Below are 21220 nucleotides of genomic sequence, written 5' to 3'. Positions count from 1 at the left end.
TCCAGGGCCGAGTGGGCCCCGAGGTTGAAGGGTTGCCACAGCCAGGGGGGGGCCTCAGGGCTGGGATTGTGGCTGAGGGGGCTCCGAGGCTGAGGAGGCTCCAGAGTGCTCCAGGGGGGTTCAGGGGCTGAGGGGGCTCTGGGGCTGAGGGGTGACACGGCCATGGGGGCTCCAGGGCTGAGGGGGCTCTGGGGCTGAGGGGTGACACGGCCATGGGGGCTCTGGGACCAGGTCTGAGGCGGCTCCAGGGCCGAGGGGGCTCTGGGGCTGAGGGGTGACATGGCCATGGGGGCTCCAGGGCTGAGGGGGCTCTGGGGCTGAGGGGTGACATGGCCATGGGGGCTCCAGGGCTGAGGGGGCTCTGGGGCTGAGGGGGCTCTGGGGCTGAGGGGGTGACACGGCCATGGGGGCTCCAGGGCCGGGTCTGAGGCGGCTCCAGGGCCGAGGGGGCTCTGGGGCTGAGGGGTGACACGGCCATGGGGGCTCCAGGGTTGGGTCTGAGGTGGCTCTGGGGCTGAGGGGGCTTTGAGGCTGACACAGCCATGGAGCTCCAGGGCCGGGTCTGAGGCGGCTCCAGGTCTGAGGGGACTCTGGGGCTGAGGGGTGACACGGCCATGGGGGCTCTGGGGCCGAGGGGGCTCTGGGGCTGAGGATGTGGGTGGACCAAGCCCCTGGCAGTGCCCCATGGGACCCCCATCCCCACCCCCCGAAGAACCAGGGCACAAACACCCTCCCATTGCAGGGCTGGGGGCCCTCCTAGCCTCGGGGTGCAGTTAATTAGAACCTAATTAGAGCTTTATTAGAGCTGGGGGCTTGGGGCCGAAACTGCGGGTCAAGGGGGGCTTGGCTGTGGGTACAGCCATGGAATGGTGGAATGGTTGGGGTTGGAAGGGACATTAAAAGGTCATCTCGTTCCGTCCCCTGGCGTGGGGAGGGGGCTCTTCCCCCCATCCCAAGGAAGCCCAGGCAGGGCTTTGCCTCCCAGTTTTTGATTTAGTGTGAAGTTCCTGCTTTCCATTCAGATCCTTCATCCCCCGATTTCACAGGGCTTTGCCCAACCAGCAAATTATTCCCAAAATCCGTACGGGAGCCTGCAGATCCACCAAATGAGGATTTCCCTCCCTGAAACGCTCTCTCTTTGCCAGCCAGGAGAGAGAAATGCCCCGTTTGGATGCATTATTGAAAGGCTTTTCCTGCCCGCAGCCAGCAGCGGTGAAAACACCTGGTTTATGCATTATTGAGGTAATTGCTGCCCGCAGCCAGCTGGTTTTAAGCGGTTCCTCAGCCTGCAGAGGTCAGCATTGGAAAGGCTTTTTCCAAAGGGATTTAGGGAGCTGAATTCCCGAGGGATTTCTGCAGGAACCCCCCCATCCCCAGGGGTGTCCTCAGCCCACCTGGAACCCATCGGATGACATCAAAAATCAGCGTTAAAATGGAATATTTTGTGGTCAGAGGGCGTTGTGGTGTGTGGAAAAGTGATGCTCTTACCTGGGATTCAGTCGGGAAATGAGATGCTCCCAGCTGGATCTGAAGGCCTGAAGTCACAAAATTCTGACATAATTAAAAAGGAGAGGTTTGCCTTATTTTTACAAACCCCTCTCTGCGGCAGCCCCGCGTTTTAAACGCTGTAAAACCCACTTGGTGGTGCAGGAGAGCAAAGGGATTATCCACTTTAAACGTTAAGTAACCTAAAAGCAATAATATTTACTGGCTTCATCCGCTGATTAAAGCAATCACAGAAACAAACCCGGAGTCGTTTAGGTTGGAAAAGGCTTCTGAGGTCATCAGATCCAGTGGATTTGTGAACAAACAAGCTGGATTCAGCTGGATCTTCCTGAAGTTATTCCTTGCGGCTGGGTCACAATAAATAACAGATAGACAACAAATAGCAGAGGAATTCACTCCGAAATAAACGTTTGTTATAGATCACCACCGAATATCCCTGTCCCTTGCCTGGAATGTGGGTGGATTAAAAATGTGAGGATCTTTGAGTTCGTGGTAAATCACCCACGAATTATCCAGAAAATTGTCCTAAACCAACCGGAGGGTGCTTTATTTACAGGGAAAAACAATAAAAAAGTGAGGACAAGCTGGGTAATGATTCCTCACCTAGAGCAAGTCAGGATTTATGATTAACATCCAGTCCCTCCCTCACAAAGGCACCTTGTCTCTTCTTCATGACTTTTTGATATTGATAAATAAATTAATAAATACTGATAAATTGATAAATTAAACACTGAAAGTAGCTCATTTCCAGCTCCTAAATGTATTTTTTTTATGATTTGGTGTCTCCTCTGTCAGGGTTTTTTTTCCTATCTCAGGTTGTCTGGATCTGTGTTTTTGAGGGGTTTTTTTCTATCTCGGTTTGTGTGGATCTGTGTTCTTTGCCTTCTAAGGACTGAACTGGTGTTGATTAAACCACTTCCCTTCTCAAACCTCCCCTTGGAATTCAGCCCTTGGGACACCTCAGCTCCCTCGTGCTATCCCTGCTGACCCCGGGAAGGGTCTATAATTAATAGGTAATCAATAATTCACAGGGCTGCCTCTCTGGCAGCTCTCCCTGCTGGGCTGGGAGCTCTGCTCAGCCCAGGTGCTGCCCACCGCCGACTCCTATTTCAGGACACAAATGGTTCTTCTCTATTCCCGGAACTAAGGAGAAATGCAGGAAAAGTCCGGCCAGTTTTGCAGGAATCAGCTTATTCCTGGGATTATAATGGCATGCAGTTTCACCATTCTTATTCCACTTCCCTCTATTTTTCTCCCCATTTCTCACTGAACACTAACCTCCTTTTCTTCCCCACAAAAAGGATCTGTGACCTCTCCCATCTGTTTTTCTCATCACCCCCTAAAAACAGCTCAGGGAGCTCAGCCACAAAACAGCTGCCATGGAGAGTTGCTCAAAATGTCATCCCCATCCCCAAAATGTTCTTTTTAGAGCTGTTTGTGCAGCAGAGCTCCAGCAACGAGCGAGGGAGGGAGGGAGGGAGGAGATCCCAATTCCCAGCTCGATTCTGTTTAACCTCGGCTGAGGACTTGGCGGAATTGTACCAAACTTCCCATTTTTTTTGAGGCGTGGATTGATTCCCTACTGACTCCTTAACCCAGGCTCCCAAACGAGCTCGGCTTTGTGACAAACCAACTCCCAGAGCTTTCGCTCCCATTTTCCATTGTTTTTTAACATGGAAACTCCCTGGATTATTGATGCCACAAAAATATTTTGGAGGCACGGAGGTTCCAGGCCTGAACACAGCCAAGAAAACACCCTGGGAGAAACGATCTGGGCTTTATTAATCCGATTAATTCTGATTAATGCTGATTATTATTTGCTATTTAATGGCTGTGGACGGGGCTTTGCCTCCAGGGTGACCCCGTACTCCCAGCCCTGACCCGCTGCTGTGAATGCAAAGCCAATTTCCTTCATTTTCTGTACTTTGATCATTGTTCTGTCCCCAGAGTCCCTCTGGGCTCGCTGGGAAAGGTGCTGGAAGCCAAGCCAGGGGCCAAGGTCGCCGGAGCTGCTGGGAAAAGGGCACGTTCCAGTCGTGTGTGTCAGTGAGAATCAGCTTTAGGGACAACTGCAGGGAGAGGAAAAGTTCTCCTTGCCCATCTCTGGGGCAGAACAGCCCTTCCCGAGCTGGGGTTTGCCCTCTGCTGCGGTGGACTCCCAGCCAGGTTTGTTTTCATCATTTACAAGCCGTTCTCCTCCATGCTCTGGAAGCACCACAGCACAAAAACGCTTTGCAGCTTGTGCTTGATGCCTCTGGATTTTTCCTCCTGGTGGCTGACGGCAATCCCCAGCCCTGAGGAGACTGCGGGCTCCTTCCCTTGTAATTCCAGCTCTCTGCACAGATTTAACGCGACTCTAATTGCCCCGGAGCTCTCCACGCAGGCCACGAGCTGGGAGTTGCTTTGGAAAAGTTGAGGAGATAAAATCAAGGAGAAATCCTGGGGGAGAATTGTCAGCGCTGCCGCCTCCACTCAGCCCCTAAAACTGGCACATCCCAGCACCACGCTGTGCTCACTATTAAATAGTTTTTATTTATTTTTATTTTTATTTTTATTCTTTGTTTTTATCCGAAATATTTCCAGCTGGGGGAAAAAACCCCTCATTTCATCCTTCTCCTCACCCCTGTCAAAGCTCAGCTTCCTCATCCGTTCGCGGGGCAGCCATTCCCACCTCATAATCCCGGCTCGGAGGCAGGAATATTATCGAGAATTTCCAGTGGTGTTGGCGCAAGGCGAGTGAAACCTCGGACCTCAGGGAAGCCGCCTTGGAAACGCCTCCGGGGAGACGCTGCAAATCGCAGCTTTCCCCACATAAAACCCTTCGGAATCCCGGCTGCCTTCGAGCTGCCGCGGGGGGACCTCCCGGCTGCTTCCGAGCGCGGCTTCTTTGCACCAGCTTCAGCTGCCAGCGCCGCTCCTGCATCCCTCGCATCCCTCTGTAGCCATGGAAACGGCCACGGGGGAGCGCCGTGCCCATGACAACCCCGCGGGAGCCTCTTGAGCATCCTCAGAGCAGCTCCAGCCTCCGCCTGGGCTTTTCCTCGTGCCAGGCTGCGGCTGTTGGCTCGTCCCTGCTCCCGGGCGGGTGATGGCAAAGCTTTTCCTCACGGGCAGCTCCCCTGCCGGGGTAAAAGGGCAGATGTGACATTTAGTGCCGGGGTATTTGGTGTCTGAAACTTCCCTGGTGTCATAAGAAAGACAAACTTCGTAAAGAGCCTTTCAAGTGCTGCCTTAGGGGACGGAAAAGCTTTGGACCGAGTCGTGTGTGGTCTGGGGTCAACATCCCGGCTGGAAGATGCTCCAAAATGGATGGGAGGGTGCCCATCCCTTGGGAAGCTGTTCCAAGGGGTTAAAAATCCTAATGGATGAAATCCTGGCCCGATTTCCCCCCCGACCCGCATTTCCCAATCCCGTTTCTCTGTTGATTCTCATTTACACTCAGAGCAAAAGAGGGTGGAACCCCATAAAGTCCCGGCCCCTGGAACTCTTCCCATGGAGGGAAAGGGGGAAATCCAGGTGGAAATTTATTCACCAGCTCGGCTAAGAGGATTTACACGTTGGGTTTAATCATCTCATCCTCAGTGAGCTTGGGAGGTGGAAACCAGGTCAGGGCAGGGAAAAGCTTGTTGTGTTCTCAGGTGAATAAACAAGGCAAAGACCCGGATCAAAAGTAGGTGTATCAAAGAAAAAATGTGACTTTAAAAATACTATAAGCTTAATTTTTAAATAAATTTTAGAAGTTATTTCTCCATCTTCAACCTGGCTCTTGTTTCAGTCTGTCTCGACTTGGTTTTTTTTAAAATAAAAATCAAGTCATTACCTGCATTTCCTGGCATTCAACTTTCACCCACAGCCCCTTTTCCCAGTGGGAAAACTGATTCTTTTCCTACCCCTTTCCCAACTCAGCCCAGCCAGGAACTCACGAGAAGCACCAAGAAGCGTCCTGTGTCTGTCACACCTCCAAAATTTAAATGCACCAGCCCGAATTTCGACACGTCCCTACAAGCTCTGAGCTCCCCGTGACACATTCTGGGCTCGGAGCGATTCCCCCGAGCAGGATCCTGGATGATTGATGCCAAAACAATGGGGACGGGAGCGTCTGAGCCCAGCCCGGGTTATTTTTGAGGAGGTGACCTCAGCGCTGCCGCCTGATGTCATCCAGCGTGCCCCCACCGCGGCTCCGAGCTCGGAAAGCCCTTCCAGGGGATCGCGAGTTAAAAATAAACGGGAGAGAAGGAAAGGAAAAGAAAGGAAAACCTCCCGGTGAGTCATGTGTGCCGAACCCTGCCGGCAGGGAAAAAAAAATAGGGATATTCAGCTTTTCCTGCCAGGGAGCCAGCTGTGGGTAATGGAATTTCGGGGAAGTTTATGGGAATTCTAGGATTTCTGGGAGAGAGTTCGTTCCTGAAGCTTTAGGGAGGAACATGGCGCTTTAAAAGGGCTCGAACGCCGGGTCCCTGCCGGAGCAGAGAACAGATTTATCCACTCAAAGGACACAAGGAGCCCTTTCTGGGAAGGCTTTTCCCAGAGACAGCAGGGAATTGTTGGTGTCCTGCAGCAGCTGCTCCCAAGGCACTGTGAGAGGTTATTTTTAAATCCAACACCGGGCTGAAACCAGAGCAGACAGCAAACATCATCTTGGAACGAGGACCAACTTCTCCCATCGGTTAATCCAGATAGAGGCTCAAATACACAAACGATATTTTTTTCCCTAGCTTCAAAGCACTTCTATTATCAGTTTTTATTCTAAAAAAAGGAAAAATTTCCCAATGAGCTTTTTAATGCTTTTTCTTTTAATAAAAGCTGTTATTTTCCCTCCTAGCACCCAGGTGATGCCTGGGAGAGGTCAAAAGCACATTTTTGGGAGCTGTGACCCATCCAGGTGATCTGCCAAGGCCTTGATGCCTCACTGGGAAGGCATCAGGGAAGGGAGGGTCCTTCCCACCCCTAAGGAGCTTACGAGTGCCCCTGGCTGGAATAGCAGCGAGCCCAGGAGCGGGGTTATCACAGCCCTAATCAGATTGGAGCAGCTGGGCGGACGTTTCTAACCCCAGGGATGAACATTTCTAACCCCAGGGATGAACATTTATAACCCCAATGGATGAACATTTATAACCCCAATGGATGAACATCTATGACCCCAAGGATAAACATTTATAACCCCGGGGATAAACATTTATAACCCCGGGGATAAACATTTCTAACCCCAATGGATGAATATTTATAGCCCTGTGGATAAACATTTTTAACCCCAATGGATGAACATTTTTAACCCCAATGGATAAATATTTAGAATCCCCATGGATAAACATCTTTAACCCCATAAATGAACATCTTTTACCCCAATGGATAAAGATTTCTAACCCTATAGGTGAACATTTCTAACCCCATGGGTGAACATTTTAACCTGAATGGATGAACATCTATGACCCTATGGATAAACACTTCTGACCCCGTGGAGAAACATTTTTTACCCCAATAGATGAATATTTTAACCCCACAGATGAACATTTAGAGCCTTTTAAAGGCCTTGTCTAAGAGTGAAGCTCAGCAGGATGAGTTCAGCCCCCAATATTTCCTATTCCAGCGGCCGCTCCCGCGGAACAGAAATGAAAATAAATTAATTTGGCCGATTTGCTTCCTCGAGGATCCGGATTTGTCTCGGGAGCACAGCGAGGAAAAGCTCTGCCCGATTTGCTGTTTCCTGCCCCAAACCCACCTTCCCTGGTCCCTCTGGGGAGCCGCCCACAGAGGGAAGACTCCAGCAGGATCCCGGGGCCGTGAGTCACATCTGCCCGTGGATCCCGTTCCCAAATGACATCACCGAGGGAAGCAGATCCACATGGACAGCACAAACTCCTCCCCAGCACCACGAGCCATAAACTGCTTTATTTTTTCCATGAGCTCCTTGGCTTCTCTACAAAGCCGCCCCTGGCCAAGGAGAAAACCCCTCTGGAAGCAGCGGGGGGTGCTGGATGGAAAGTTTGGCCGGGCGGTTTTTCCCCTCCGTGATTTTCCTCTCCTGGCACGTGTCTCTGGGATTAGGGACATGCTGGGACTTCTCCTCTTCCTCCTCCTCCTCCCCACCGTGGGTTACGTAAGCGGTGACTCCCTGGAAGGGCACGGAGTCAATGTCCTGCTCGTGCCACCCTTCCCTCCTGGCCAGTTTCCCTGTGCAGAAGAGGCTGAAATCGAATCTCTCCCCAGAATCGGGGATGGTTTGGGTTGGGAGGACCTTAAATCTCACCCGAGGTCAGGGACGGCTCCCACTGGCCCCAAACACCTTTTGTCCATGTTTGAGCCCTTTTATCTTGTTCTTCGCTTCGTACAGGAAAACTTCAGGGTGTCAGGAGCAACGGAGAAATTCCGTCCGTGAGGGGTGAAATCCTGTGGTTGAACATGGAGTGGTGATGCAGGTCGAGATTTCCCAGGGAAAAGCCCTTCTGCCACTAAAAAAGGGGTAAAAATGACATTTCTGCCACTAAAAACGGGCTAAAAAATGACATTTCTGCCACTAAAAATGGGCTAAAAATGACATTTCTGCCACTAAAAAAGGGGTAAAAATGATATTTCTGCCACTAAAAACGGGCTAAAAAATGACATTTCTGCCACTAAAAATGGGCTAAAAATGATATTTCTGCCACTAAAAAAGGGGTAAAAAAGACATTTCTGCCACCAAAAACAGGCTAAAAAATGATGTTTCTGCCACTAAAAACGGGCTAAAAATGACCTTTTTTCCTCTGGAAGGAGAGCTCTCTGCAGGGAGCCCAGCCCAAGTGAGCAACGAAGGTCTCACCACAAAAAAAATGCAAAATATCCTCATAAAACCTCAAATTTTTAATTACACACTGAGATGGGAAAACAACAGCATCGCTCCTCCCAGCTGGGAAGGAAGGGCCGCCAGGGCTTTTGCCACTGGCCCTCTCTGTCCCCAGACTGGATTTTCTCTGCTCTCATCCAGGCAGGAGCCAAACATCACCTTCCCGAGAGAATTCCGAGGAGTTCTGCTTCGGAGGGATCATTCCAGGGTGAGTATTCCATCAGAGAATAATCCAGGCTCTGCAGAGCACACCTCATCAGCCCTCTGGACACGCTTGCTCCCGATTATTTTTCCCCTTGGAGGGTTTGAAGAGGTTTCTGCATGAACTGGAAGTGGAATTTGAGCTCGAGTCCGGACTTTTTGCCATCTCCAGGGAGCGAGGGCGGGATGGAAACAGCCCCTGGGACTTCACCCCTTCCTCAAACCCCACCAGATCACCCCAAAACCGTCAGCAGTTGAGCACAGAATGATGATGCAGGTCAAGCTTCCCACACAGTGCAAGGAAAAGCCTTTCTGCCAATAAAAATGGGCTAAAAATGACATTTTTTTTCCTCTGGAAGGAGAAAAACCCCACCAGATTACCCCAAAACCAGCTGGATGCCTTCCCCGCCTTTGCTGCGACTCGTTCTGCAGGCAGACCCGGAGCTGCGTGAATAAAAGCGTTTTGCATGAATTAAAGCAATAAAAAATGACACAGAATCAATGAAGGAGATGAACTTTCCTCCCTCCCCGGTCCAGCATTAAACCAAAGTCAGCTTTTTCCGGCCGTTACGAGGAAAACTCATCCCATTAATGATTTCTAAGCTGGCACAGGGCCTGTTGCACTATTTCCAGTGTGAATGAGGAAGGGCCAAGCCTCCAGAGAAGATTGATGCAGCTCCTGCCTTGAGGCTGAGAGAAATTTTACCCCGGGATGCAGAGAAACCATTAAAGAGCTGCTGTGGATGCACTGGGCGGGGCACAGAACTCCCACAATAAATTAAATATTCATTCATAATCCATAGGCTGCTCCTGCTTGTTTTGTGGCCGGGGTCTGATGAAAAATGTCTCTGTTTCTGCAAACAGAAATGCTGTTTCCAGAGAAAAAAAATGGTTTCGTTTTCACTGTTGGCCAAGCCACAGTTTTCAGTAAATACTCTTTTCGGATAAATAATTTGCCATTGTTGTTGTTCTTCTGGAGTAAATTATGACAGTAAACCCCTGATTTTTAGATTCATGCAGGATTAATTCATCCCAACCAGCCCATTCCTGGTTTACTTTTATTCTTTTGCTGGCACGGGGTTTGGATTGCCCATGGGTGAGTGTTTCAACCCAAAGCAGGCAATCAGGAGCCACCTGCACACAGAACAAATCTGCCCTGCAGGACAGAGCTTCCCCAGGCCCACAGACCTTAATCCTGCCTATTTCATCTTCTCCTGCCCGGGTTAATATCCGTGTTTTGCCAGCACAGCCCATTTCCCTGCCAGGCAGAAATGGCTTTCATTTATTTTAACATGATCCAACCAGATGGATCCCAAGGCCGTGGAGCATCAGGGCAAAATCCATTTTTACAGCCAGGTGGGCTCTGTGGTCCAGGATGGCCGTTCCTGGTCTGGCTGATTTGGGCAGCAAAACCTCGGGAGGGTTTTGGTGTTAAAATCATAAAATCCTGGAGTGGTTTGGGTTGGAAGGGACCTTAAAGCTCACCCAGTGCCATGGGCAGGGACACCTCCCACTGTCCCAGGCTGCTCCAAGCTCGTCCAGCCCGGCCTTGGGCACTGCCAGGGATCCAGGGGCAGCCACAGCTGCTCTGGAAAACCCATTCCAGCCCCCTCCCAACTGCCACAGAAACCTCCCTGGATTCAAACTGGTCCATTGTAACCCCAAAAGTTGGGAACCACCCCCCATTCTGGTCTTCAGCTCTCTGTTTATTCCAGCCACGTATTTTCACCCTTTGAAAAAGCCCCAGCTTGCCATGAGCATCCCGCAATTGTTAATTTTCTTCTGAGGCATTTCCTCCCATTAAACACCGGGATTCCTTGACATGAAGTGAGACTGTGGGAGCGAGTTCTACTCCTCTGGAGGGAGATAGGTTTGAAAGACAAATTCGTCCTTTCTCCCACAGGCCTGAGCCGGGTTGGTTTCCTCTCCATCAACCCTCGGAGCAGCTCTGTTCCACGGGGTAATGGATGATGGATAATGGATAATGGATAATGGATACTGGATAATGGGTAATGGATTTGGAGCTGCAGTCAGCAGCTGCTAAAAGCATCCTGCCCTCTCCCAGAGCCTCGACCATGAGATTCCCAACCCACCCCATTGATATCCTCCAGTATCCAGGTGCTGCAATTTCCCAAGGTTTCCAAATCAGCCCCAAACCCTGATATTTCTTCAATTAAAAAGAAAAATCCGAGCACTGCGATTTTCCACGGTTCCCAGAACAGCCTCAAACCTCATCGTTCTGTCCAGTGTTTCTTCAGTAAACCATCGGGATACTGCGGTTTTCCAAGGTTTCCCAACCCAGCCCCAAGCCTTGGCATTTCTTCAGTATAAAATCCAAATGCTGCAAAATTCCAAGGTTTTCAGATCAGCCTCAAACCCTGATATTTATTCAATAAACCCATCCAAGAGCTGCAACTTCCCAGGATTTTGAAATCAGCCCCAAGCCCTGGTATTTCTTCAGTGTAAAATCCAAATGCTGCGATATCCCGAGACGTCCAAACCAGCCTCACATCCCGCCGATTCCACCGGTATTTCTTCAAACCATCAAAGCACTGCGCTTCTCCGAGATCCCCAAACCAGCCCCAAATCCTGGTGATCCCACCAACATTTCTTCGAACCACCATCCAAGCGCTGCAATTCCCCAGCAGGCCTCACACCCTGAGATTTCCTCCGTTTAAAATCCAACCGCTGCAGCATTCCAAGATTTTTGAAACAGCCTCGAACCCTGGTAATTCTTCAACAAAACCATGGGAATGCCGCGATTTTCCAGGCGCTCCTTTGGCTGCCAGCGTGGCTTCCCGTGCCGGGGGGGGGGGGGGACGATTTGGGGTGAAGCCGGGCTTTGCGGGGAGCTGGCCGCGGTATTCCCTGGGGAAGGGGCTGGAGCTGGCCGGGCTCTGCGGGGCTGGGCTGCGCCAGGAGGCGGCTCCTCCCTCTCGCTATTTATTCCTCCGCGGAGCTCCGTGGCTGAATCGCCTCGGAGCGAGCGGTGCAGCGAGCTCCCAGCCGGTGAGTGCCGGGGCAAGCGGGGCGCAGGGGCTTCGGGAGGGAGAAACCCAGAGGTGAGGGGGGTTTCAGCGCCGAGCGGCATCGCGGGGGCGGGAGGCTGCCTCTTTCTCTGCCATCGCCGCCTAAAAATAGACATTTCCAGCGTCTCCTTAAAAGCCAGAGCTCTGCTTCTGCCCGGCGCTTGTTTACTCAGCGTTTATTCAGCGCTGGAGCTGGTGGGGAATTTCTCCTCCGAGGGTTTTGCCTTTTCCCTCGGCTGCCAGCTGCTCCCTCATGGTTCGGGGGGTTAAAAGAGAAAGGGGTTGAGGGGGAGATTTCTAAACCCAGAGGTGACATTTTCGGGGAAATCCCGATTTCATCGCAAATTCCCAGAGCCCCAGCCCGCAATTTTCACCCCCTCCAGGAGCCAGGACATTCCCGGCATCGCCGAGCATCTTCCCACCTCCACCTTCCCCACCTCCCTTCGCTTCTTCTCCCCCGTCCCCGAGGTGATTTTCACGGGTGTTTTGGCACCCGGATGTTGGATTTTCCCCTCCAAACCCAAACCTCCTCCTTGCCAGCCCCGAGCACGTAATTGCTGCTTGCGATCGCTCCTCGCAGCCTCCATTTTCCGCTGAGGGAGCTCGGAGTTCCTCCAGCTCTCCAGCGCGGATATAAATCCCGCCGGCACAAACCACCTGAATTAATTTCTCATTTCCAGCATCCGCCAGGAGGGCGGATATGGGGGAGGAAGGTTAGAAAGCGTCGGGAAAAAAAACAAACCAAAAAACGCCTGTGAAGCCTCTCGATCTATAATTTAATATCGATATCACGGTCACGCCAGAAATGTCATTTCCGAGCACAGGGATCCCAGCTCCGGGCCTGAGGAAGCGGCTCCTGACCCCATCCGTGGTTTGTGCCAGCGAATTCATTTATTTGAGGCGAAGCTCCGCGCTCGCTAATTAGCGCGGCGCAAACGAGGCTGCGCGCTGCTCATCAGAGCTCGGCTCTAAAGGCAATTAAGAGGAGCAGGGCAGCGCTGCCAGGCGCTGCAATGCTCCAAGATTTCTGAATCAGCCTCAAACCCTGAGATTTCTTCAATAAAACCATTGCGGGGCTTTGCCAGAACCCCTCTTTTCAACCAGGGGCTGATTTCCCCCCCCCTCGGAACTCATAGCGGGGAGCGACATCTCCAAAAACATATTTTAAAAGTGGCCAATTTGCTGATTTTTCCTCCTCCGTTCTGAATTTTGCAGAGCACCCAGGGAGCGTTCGCTCGTTTGGTTGTTTTTCCTTGCCTTTTGGCTATTTTTAACCCCCCTGATCTCATCCCTGCCCCCAGCGGGTGGGTGCTGCGGGGTGAGGGAGGCAGCAAGCCCGCTCCAAAGCGGGTGCCTTGCGCCCAGATTTTTCCATGGGCAAGCCTGGAATTCCTGCCCATCACCAGGGACAGGCTCGAGCATCTCCCCTGCATTTTTATTTAGGCCTCTTGCGAACGATCCCAGCCGGAACGCTGAGCTTAAAGGGCTTTGATTCAAACATTTCTGGACATAAAACCAGATTTTGGGGGCGGGAGAAAAGGAGACAAAACATCGTTATCTGAACGCAAAGAGACGAATTTGCTTTTTGTGGCCTACAAAGCCATATCTAGGTTGGAACAGAAGAATTTCTGGCTTAAACAGGGGCTTGTTTGGCCTCTTTGGAGCATCTCGGGAAAGCTCAGCACCTCCTGCCTGCCCTGAGGTTACTCCTGGGGTGACCCCATAGGAAGCTGCTCCATTAATCGCTGCAGAGCACGAACATTTAGGACCCGAATGGAATTGTTTCTTGCTGCCAGAAGGCGCATGCAGGGGTGCTGTGAAATGCCCACCCACACTGAGAATGCTTCTCTCGCCCTCCCCAGCAGGCAAGGAGGGATTTTGGGGGATAGCTCAGCCTCGGGCAGGGTGGAAAAACCCTTTTCTGTTGCTGCACTCGCGTGCTGAACGCGAGGGGAGCAGCAATTCAGCGCCCTTGGCATCGAGGGGGAGGCACCCGGAGGGGTTTTGCAGCCTGGGAGGTGTTTTCCGAAGGTCTTTCCAAAGGATTTGCAGGGATCGTCCAGGCGAGATTATGCACACAGGGAGGGAAATGGCTCGTTAAAGGGGATTTCAGCCTTGCCAGCCCTCCAGACAAAGGGGGAGATGCCTGGCGTGCCCCCGGAGTGCCAGCAGCCAAACGCTGAGTCAAGGGATGTTCGCAAACACATTGAACTCCAAAAATGCCGGTTTTCACCTCAGGCTTGTGGCCCCTGAACAGGGATTTGGGCAAAACGCGCTGAATTCCGGCCTCTGGAGAAAGCAAGCGTCCGGGGCCAGGCTGGGCGTTGCCCTCCCTGCAGCACCGAGGGCCCAAAAGCTTTGGGATTGGGCTGAATCCGTTCACGGCATCGATCCTGGCACAGCAGAAATCCCATTTCTACCCTCAGACTGGGCAGGGCAGGTTGGTTAAGCGGGGTTTTACCTCCCAATCAGGTGAAGCATTTTCTCCCCAAAGCTTTTCTTTCACTGCTTAAAACTGCCATTGCCGGCAGGGGTCCTGTTAGGGGATAGAGATAAATACATATATATATATGAAATATTTTATATCTGTGTATAAGTGAGGCGTTTTTGGGGACACAAACACGCATTTAGTCCAAAGCTGTTTATTCTGCAGCCGGATTTAAAGGGAGCAGCTGAGTTTTATGTGATGCAGAAGTGAGGGAGTGTTGAGCCCGGGGGTTTGTGCCCCTGCCCTGACGCTGTCCTTGTCCCCACAGCCATGGCCAGGCTCCTCGGCACCTGCTGCCTGCTGCTGCTGCTCCTCGGCGTCTGCACCGACGTCGCCTTCTCCAAGAAGGGCAAAGGCAAACCCGGCTGGGGCACAGGGAGCCACCGCCAGCCCAGCTACCCCCACAACCCCGGTTATCCCCACAACCCCGGTTATCCCCACAACCCGGGCTATCCCCGCCAGCCCGGCTACCCCCAGAACCCCGGCTACCCCCACAACCCGGGCTACCCGGGCTGGGGACAGGGCTACAACCCGTCCAGCGGAGGAAGCTACCACCAAAAGCCGTGGAAGGCCCCGAAACCCAAGACCAACTTCAAGCACGTGGCGGGGGCGGCGGCGGCGGGGGCCGTGGTGGGCGGGCTGGGGGGCTACGCCATGGGCAGGGTGATGTCGGGGATGCACTACAGCTTCGACAGCCCCGACGAGTACCGCTGGTGGAACCAGAACGCCGCGCGCTACCCCAACCAGGTCTACTACCGCGACTACCAGGGCCACGTGCCGCAGGACGTCTTCGTGGCCGACTGCTTCAACATCACCGTCACCGAGCACAACATCGGCCCGGCCGCCAAGAAGAACGCCTCGGAGGCCGGCGCGGCCGCCAACCAGACGGAGGCAGAGCTGGAGACCAGGGTGGTGACCAAGGTGATCCGCGAGATGTGCATCCAGCAGTACCGCGAGTACCTCCTGGCCTCGGGCATCCGGCCGCACCTCGCCGACGCCTCCCTCGCCGCCCTCCTGCTCCTCGTCCTCTTCGCCCTGCACTAGAGCGCCCCGGGTCCCGCGGCTTCGAGATGTCACCCGTGTCCCCGTGGGGTCCCCCCGGCCCCCCCGTTCTCGCTTGCGGTCGTTCTTGGTGAAGAGCCCCTGGGGCGCTCCCCGGAGTCTCCGGCTTAGGCAACGGGATGCAAATTTCCTTCTCCGCCCCAACCAGGACAGGACAGCGCTGGAGCCGGACGCCCGAAAACGTGGCCTTCACCACCTCCTCCTCCTCCTCGGGGTCACCCCGAGAGGGACCAGGCAGAGGGGAGCTCTCCTTGGCATCCCTGCGAGAGCATTTCCAAAAATCCTCTTCGCTAACAGGCAGGGTTTTATCCCCTCAGTCCCGCTGCCACCACGCCCTCCCTTTCCCTGGGGTACCCCAGCACCTCTGGGGATTTCGGAGGGGCAGCTGTGGGGTTTTCAAGCTGCCAGGCTGCAATTTGAGCCCTTTAACCCCCAAAACCCCTTCCCCGTGTACATAAGGAGCTGCTGCTCCGCACCCTGCATGCTGCAAAAACCTCCTGCAGCAGCACACCAAAATAAAGTCATTTTTTATTCCCCGCCACTGCGAGCCTGAAGCACCAGTCAGTCTTGAAAGGCAGAAAGCACTGCTGAACGCCCCAAACACCCCCAAAATGGTGTGTCCCAGCCCGAGAAAAAGCTATTTTGGATGCTCTAGGTGACAAGTCACGTTCATGCTTCAGCACCTTGGCCTACAGGACGTTAAAATGCAGCAAAAAGGATTCTCAGGGGGGTCGAGCACGGAGCAAGAGACTGAAATCAGCTAAATAACACCGGACCAGCAAACAGCATCAGGAAAAACGGGCCTGGGAAGGGAGATGCTTAAAAAACATCACATTTGTGAGTAATTCCTCTGACCTGTGGAAGCAATGGGTGAAATTCTTGCTTCTCGTGTGCTGGGTTGATGCCGGGCTGGGGCCGAGCTGTAACATCCGTGGCGCTGCGCTTGCCGAGCCGAGCTCTGTTTAATATCTCTCGTGTATTTTTTGTTTTTGCAAGGCACTGAATAACACTGTCCTCAATGAAATTTGTTTTGTTTTGGTTTTTTTGCATTGGTGTAAGCTAAGTGAAGATATATTATATATTAAAAAATATATAAAAATATATATAAATAGAAAATAAACCTTTCAGGACACCCACCGGAAAAGCAGGGCTTTGAGGTGCCCCGTACTTTGTGATACGCGGATGTTTTGTAAACCCGTCACGGTGCATGCCCGGAATCTGCCGTGCTGAGCCTTTTCTAAGTGTTCCACGTCTGGTACAAATTAAAACGGATAAAGCCAAGATGCCCGGCAGCCTCCTTCGTGCGACAGCCCCCGGCCGGCCCCGCGGAACAGAAGCGGCATTTTCCGCCCTCTCTGTGCCCCCTCCCTGGCCTGAGGGAGCCTTTGTTCCCTCCCAGTGCCGGATCTGGCGCAAACCCCACAGTCCCAGTTAACCTCTGCTCCTCCCCTGCTCCCACTGATGGCATCGCTGCAGTCCAACGAGTATTTTCTGATTTCTGTCTAATTCCAATTTCTGCCTAATAAAAGAGTTTTTACGTTTGCTGTTTCAGTGGTGTTAAGCCCGACCCAGGCCCTGCCTAATCATGGAATGGTTTGGGTTGGAAGGGACCTTAAAGCCCATCCAGTGCCACCCCTGCCATGGCAGGGACACCTCCCGCTGTCCCAGGCTGCTCCAAGCCCCAATGTCCAGCCTGGCCTTGGGCACTGCCAGGGATCCAGGGGCAGCCACAGCTGCTCTGGGAATTCCATCCCAGCCCCTCCCCACCCTCCCAGGGAACAATTCCTTCCCAATATCCCATCCATCCCTGCCCTCTGGGAAACCATTCCCTGTGTCCTGTCCCTCCATGCCTTGTCCCCAGTCCCTCTCCCGCTCTCCTGGAGCCCCTTCAGGCCCTGGAAGGGGCTCTGAGCTCTCCCTGGATCCTTCCCTTCTCCAGGTGAGCACCCCCAGCTCTCCCAGCCCGGCTCCAGAGGGGCTCCAGCCCTGGAGCAGCTCCGTGGCCTCCTCTGGACTCTCTCCAGCAGCTCCACGCACTCCCGCTGGGATCCCAGGGCTGGGGGCAGCGCTGCAGGTGGGGACCGAGGGGCAGAATCCCCCCGGAGCCGCTGCCCACACTGGGGATCAGCCCATGCTCGATGCAAATCGGTTTCAATGTGATTTATTTCCATTTATTTGCATTTCACAACCGGAGGACCCATCCTCCGACAGCCCCCGCTCTGAGGCGCTGCAGCTCCGCAGTAGGAGGAAAAATTCCCCCAAAAGAAGGAAGGAAAAAACTTCACCCCATGCAGAAGATGGAATAAAAACCTCCCCAGAAGATGGAATAAAAACCCCTCCCATTTTCTGAGATGAACACATGGATATTTCCAGGAAGAGGCTTCCAGCCCTTGCCCCGTGACCTCCCCTGGGGAGGGTTTGACCTCAGCAGCAGCAGCACCATAAAATACTCATTTTTAACCCCAAAACCCCATCTTCCATTCCCTTCCTGCCAGCACAGGGAAGCTGCTGCAGCCTCCCAGTCACGGGAGCCACACTGGCAGTGCTCAGACGAGCTCAAAACCAACATTTCCCCCTCCCTGCACACACAGCACCCCGGTTTTTTACCCACCACGGGGGAACGGGGCTTTAGGGCGATTATTGGAGCCGTTGGCTCAGCAGGGAAGGTCGGAACTTTCCAGGAGCACCCAAGCAGGATGTGGGGACACAGTCTGAACCCTCGTGTCCTTTAAGGACAGCCGGATCAAATAACCCCGGAGCCCCCTGGGCCCCCTGGAGCGATCTGTTGGACCAGAGAAATTCATTAATTAATTAGCTAAATACTCCAAATCCTGGAGCGTGCACAGGAGCCTCACACGGAGCGAGGACGGAGAGAGTTTCTGGTTTGCCAGGGTGATAATAAACACACCCCGAAGTCTAAATACAGTAAAATCTGAAGTTGTTTTTTCAGAGTCTCCGCCTAATCTCCCATTGCACAGCACCCGGCATCCCCCATCTCCACGAATGAACACCCCCCATCCAGGCAGAGACACCGAAAATGTTTTCCCTGCCTGGAAAAAGCCGTAAAAAGAGGAATTTTGGTGCACAGCTGCTCCGTTTGCAGAGAGCTGGAGGGGGAATAGTGCGGTTTAGAGGCTTGTGATGCAAAGAGCGAGCACAAACCTCAGCCGGGGGTGATTTTATCCCTGCGGCGGCTCCGGTGTCGGGAATCCCGGGCCAACAGCTCCATCTCCCGTCCGAGTCCGGCTGCAGCTCCCGGGGCTGCTTTTACACGGCTGAATATCCCGAAGAACGCTCCAAAACCCGGCTGAGCTTTGTGCCGGAGCCCGGCGCTCACTCGGTCGCTGTTTCGGAGCTGGGAAATGCCTCGATTCGGCTCCAGCCGCTCTCCCGAAAAGCGCATCCCGAGGGATCTCGGCGTCTGGGGATGCTCGAGATCAGCCCCGTCCAACCCCCAAGCTCCCCAGCGCGAGGTGATTAACGAGGATGTTAATGGCTAATTAGGGCTTTTTTGGAAATTAAACTGAGGGGACACCGGAGCTTTTGGGTTGGAGGGGACACCTCCCGCTGTCCCAGGCTGCTCCAAGCCCCAGTGTCCAGCCTGGCCTCGGACACTCCCAGGGATCCAGGGGCAGCCTTAGCTCCTCTGGGAATTCCATCCCAGCCCCTCCCCACCCTCCCAGGGAGGAATTCCTTCCCAATATCCCATCCATCCCTGCCCTCCGGCAGTGGGAAACTTTTTCCCCTTTTCCCGGCACTCCACGCCCTTGCAAAAAATCCTTCCCACGTCAGAAGTATCCCCAGGTATTGAACATTGATGGGAGGGAAGAGGCAAGAAAAACCTGGGAATGTGATTTAGGAAGAGCAGCGTCATTCCTGCAGCATTTCTGAGCTCAGCTCAAGGCCAGGAACAGAGAATGCTCATGAGGGATGCAGACATTGAAGCTTAACCTGGGCCTGGATGCAAAATACGTGGTGGGAAAATGCAAACCTGAGCTGCGGCTGGAGGTTCTGCTGCGTTTGTTTGGTATTTTAAACGAGCACATTAAAACCCAACCCCTCGGCGCGTTGCAGGAATGGATGGGTTTGCTCAGCCCAAAAGCTGCTCCCGAGCCAGGGACGGCGGTGATTTGGGCAAGGCCGTGGCCTCGGGGGCCATCCCTGCTCCAGAATGCGGCTGAATCCTTCGGGAGCAAATGACTTCTGTAAAATCTTAAAAGAACGTTGTAAAAGAGGCCCAAAACCAAATATCTGTTGGCTGGGGCTCCTTTCAACCCTCGTTAGAGGTGAAGCCCAGCCCAACTCCTCTCTGGGGGAGACAATAAGGATTTTCACATCCCCAAAACCCCTCATTCCGAGGAGAGGTGACCCACTCACAAACATCCAGGCTCAAAAACCCTTCAGTGAGGACTCACCTGCTGGAGGATGGGGATTACAGCTGCTCACAAGCCTTCATGGGATCCCAAGTTTTTCGCTTGGCCCGGCTTATTTTCTGTTCTCACAGCAAAGGTTGAGCTGCTGCAGCTAAAACCCGAATTTAGGGAAGGTTTGACCCCCCAGGACAGGGATTAGGGAAGAAAACGCAGCTGCTGGAGGGCAAAATATCCCTCACTGCTCCTTTTAATCTCTCCCATGGAGGATTTGCCTCCTCTCTGACAAACACGAAACGCCTGAGAGAGGCTCAGTCCAACAGCTGGGCGTGTTTTGGGCAGGGGATGCTAAATATTGGGATGTCAAGGATTAGGGGAGATCAGATCAAAGCCAGAGAGACGGGACCCGGTGGGGTTTGTCCACCCCCGCAGCCTCCCCCGGAGGTGCGGCTCTTCCCTGGGTGGCTCCCGGTGCTAGAGACGAAGGATTTGGTTAAAAACAGAGGCTGTCTCAAGGCCAAACTTTATTGCAAGGCGGAGGGGTCCGTTTCCAAGTCCCACACCCCCCTCCCCACAAGTCCCAGCGCTCTTCTGGGGGGAAAGGAGCGTTTTCTGGTAAAGCCGTGCAACGGGAAACCAGGGCCGAGCGCTGGCGGGGCTGCTCCGGCATCGCTGCGGGTGCCGATTTCCACAGGTCCTTGCAGGGCCGGCTTCGCTCACGTAGGCGCTGTCCCAGGCGGGGTTTGCAGGATCCATCCGGCTCCCGGGTGAGCCCCGGGACGGCTGCCCAGCTCCGGCAGCGACGGAGCGCCTCTCCCACTTCCCCAAGCCACATCCAATCTCCCAGGAAAGTCATTCGCGAGGAAATCCCGGCGGGCGCGGCCGGCCGGGGCTCGCCGTGTGCCCGGGGCGCGCTCAGCGCTGCAGCCCGTGGCTGACGAGGCAGGAGCCCGATGCCAAGAGCAGGGCGAGCCCCAGGCCGGCGCGCCGGTCCCCGGGGGCTCGGCTGGGGGGTCCCCGCTTGGCCCCCATGTCGGGCCAGCCGCCGGCCTGGAACCCGCCCGCGGGCGGCGGCTGTCGCGCCGCCGGGATGCCGTGGCCCAGGCGGGACGGCCGCGGGCGCCCCAGCAGCCCCATCCCGTAGCCCGCGGCAGCGCCGGCCGCGATGGCTCCGGCCACCTTGGAGCCGCGGCCCGGGGCGCCCCCGCCGCGGGACACAGCGCGGAAGCCCCCGCGGAGCCCCCCGGCCCCGCCGCTCCTCCCGCCGGCCCCGCCGCTCCTCCCGCCGGCCCCGCGGCGGCCGCCGGCCACGTCGCTGAAGAGGGCGAGCAGCAGCATCACCACCCAGCACCAGGCGTGGTCCAGGGGCCGCATCCTGCCCCACCTGCGGAACGGGCACAACGGGGCACGGTGAGGGCGGCGATCCCGGCCCCGGGCTGGCGGAACTCTAACGGGACTCTGACGGAGTCGCGGATCTGTGCGGCTCTGTGCGTTTTGTTCATGTATTTCACCTCACGGAATCCTCTGGGTTGGAAGGGACCCGCAAGGATCAAGTCCAGCCCGCCAGCGGTTTAGCTGACGAGGAGGTGTTAGGTCACAGGTTGGACTTGGTGATCTCCAAGGTCTTTTCCGACCTGGTTCATTCTGTGATTCTGTGAGTGGCACGTGGAGGGATCGAACCCCCAAACTTCGTGTTATCAGCACCGCGCTGCCACCAGCTGAGCTAACCTCACTGGCTTTTGTC

At 54.3% G+C, this 21220-nt stretch overlaps 1 protein-coding gene and 2 long non-coding RNA genes across 3 annotated transcripts; 1 reads left to right on the top strand and 2 right to left on the bottom strand.

Annotated features, from left to right (window-relative positions):
- Positions 1 to 6276: 6276 nt before the first annotated feature.
- Positions 6277 to 10037, bottom strand: LOC125319138. Its single transcript, XR_007200605.1, has 2 exons — positions 7754 to 10037; positions 6277 to 7677 (listed from the first exon to the last, which is right to left on the bottom strand). It is a non-coding gene; the product is annotated as an uncharacterized LOC125319138 (long non-coding RNA).
- Positions 10038 to 10212: 175 nt separating this feature from the next.
- Positions 10213 to 11343, bottom strand: LOC125319139. The gene is made up of 2 exons (XR_007200606.1): positions 11252 to 11343; positions 10213 to 10868 (listed from the first exon to the last, which is right to left on the bottom strand). It is a non-coding gene; the product is annotated as an uncharacterized LOC125319139 (long non-coding RNA).
- A 111-nt stretch (positions 11344 to 11454) lies between these two features.
- LOC125319137 (prion protein) lies at positions 11455 to 16657 on the top strand. Its single transcript, XM_048290171.1, has 2 exons — positions 11455 to 11536; positions 14313 to 16657. Exon 2 carries the CDS (start codon positions 14315 to 14317, stop codon positions 15086 to 15088), a length of 774 nt encoding a protein of 257 aa, XP_048146128.1. The 5' UTR covers positions 11455 to 11536; positions 14313 to 14314; the 3' UTR covers positions 15089 to 16657.
- The last annotated feature ends 4563 nt before the right edge of the window (positions 16658 to 21220 follow it).

This window comes from Corvus hawaiiensis, chromosome 36, assembly GCF_020740725.1.
Source record: "Corvus hawaiiensis isolate bCorHaw1 chromosome 36, bCorHaw1.pri.cur, whole genome shotgun sequence".
Classification (NCBI taxonomy): Eukaryota; Metazoa; Chordata; class Aves; order Passeriformes; family Corvidae; genus Corvus; species Corvus hawaiiensis.
This window is presented reverse-complemented; position numbering and strand designations above follow the sequence as displayed.

Coding starts and splice junctions, on each gene's coding strand:
- LOC125319137 (XM_048290171.1), top strand. CDS start 14,315: ATGGCCAGGCTCCTCGGCACCTGCTGCCTGCTGCTGCTGCTCCTCGGC.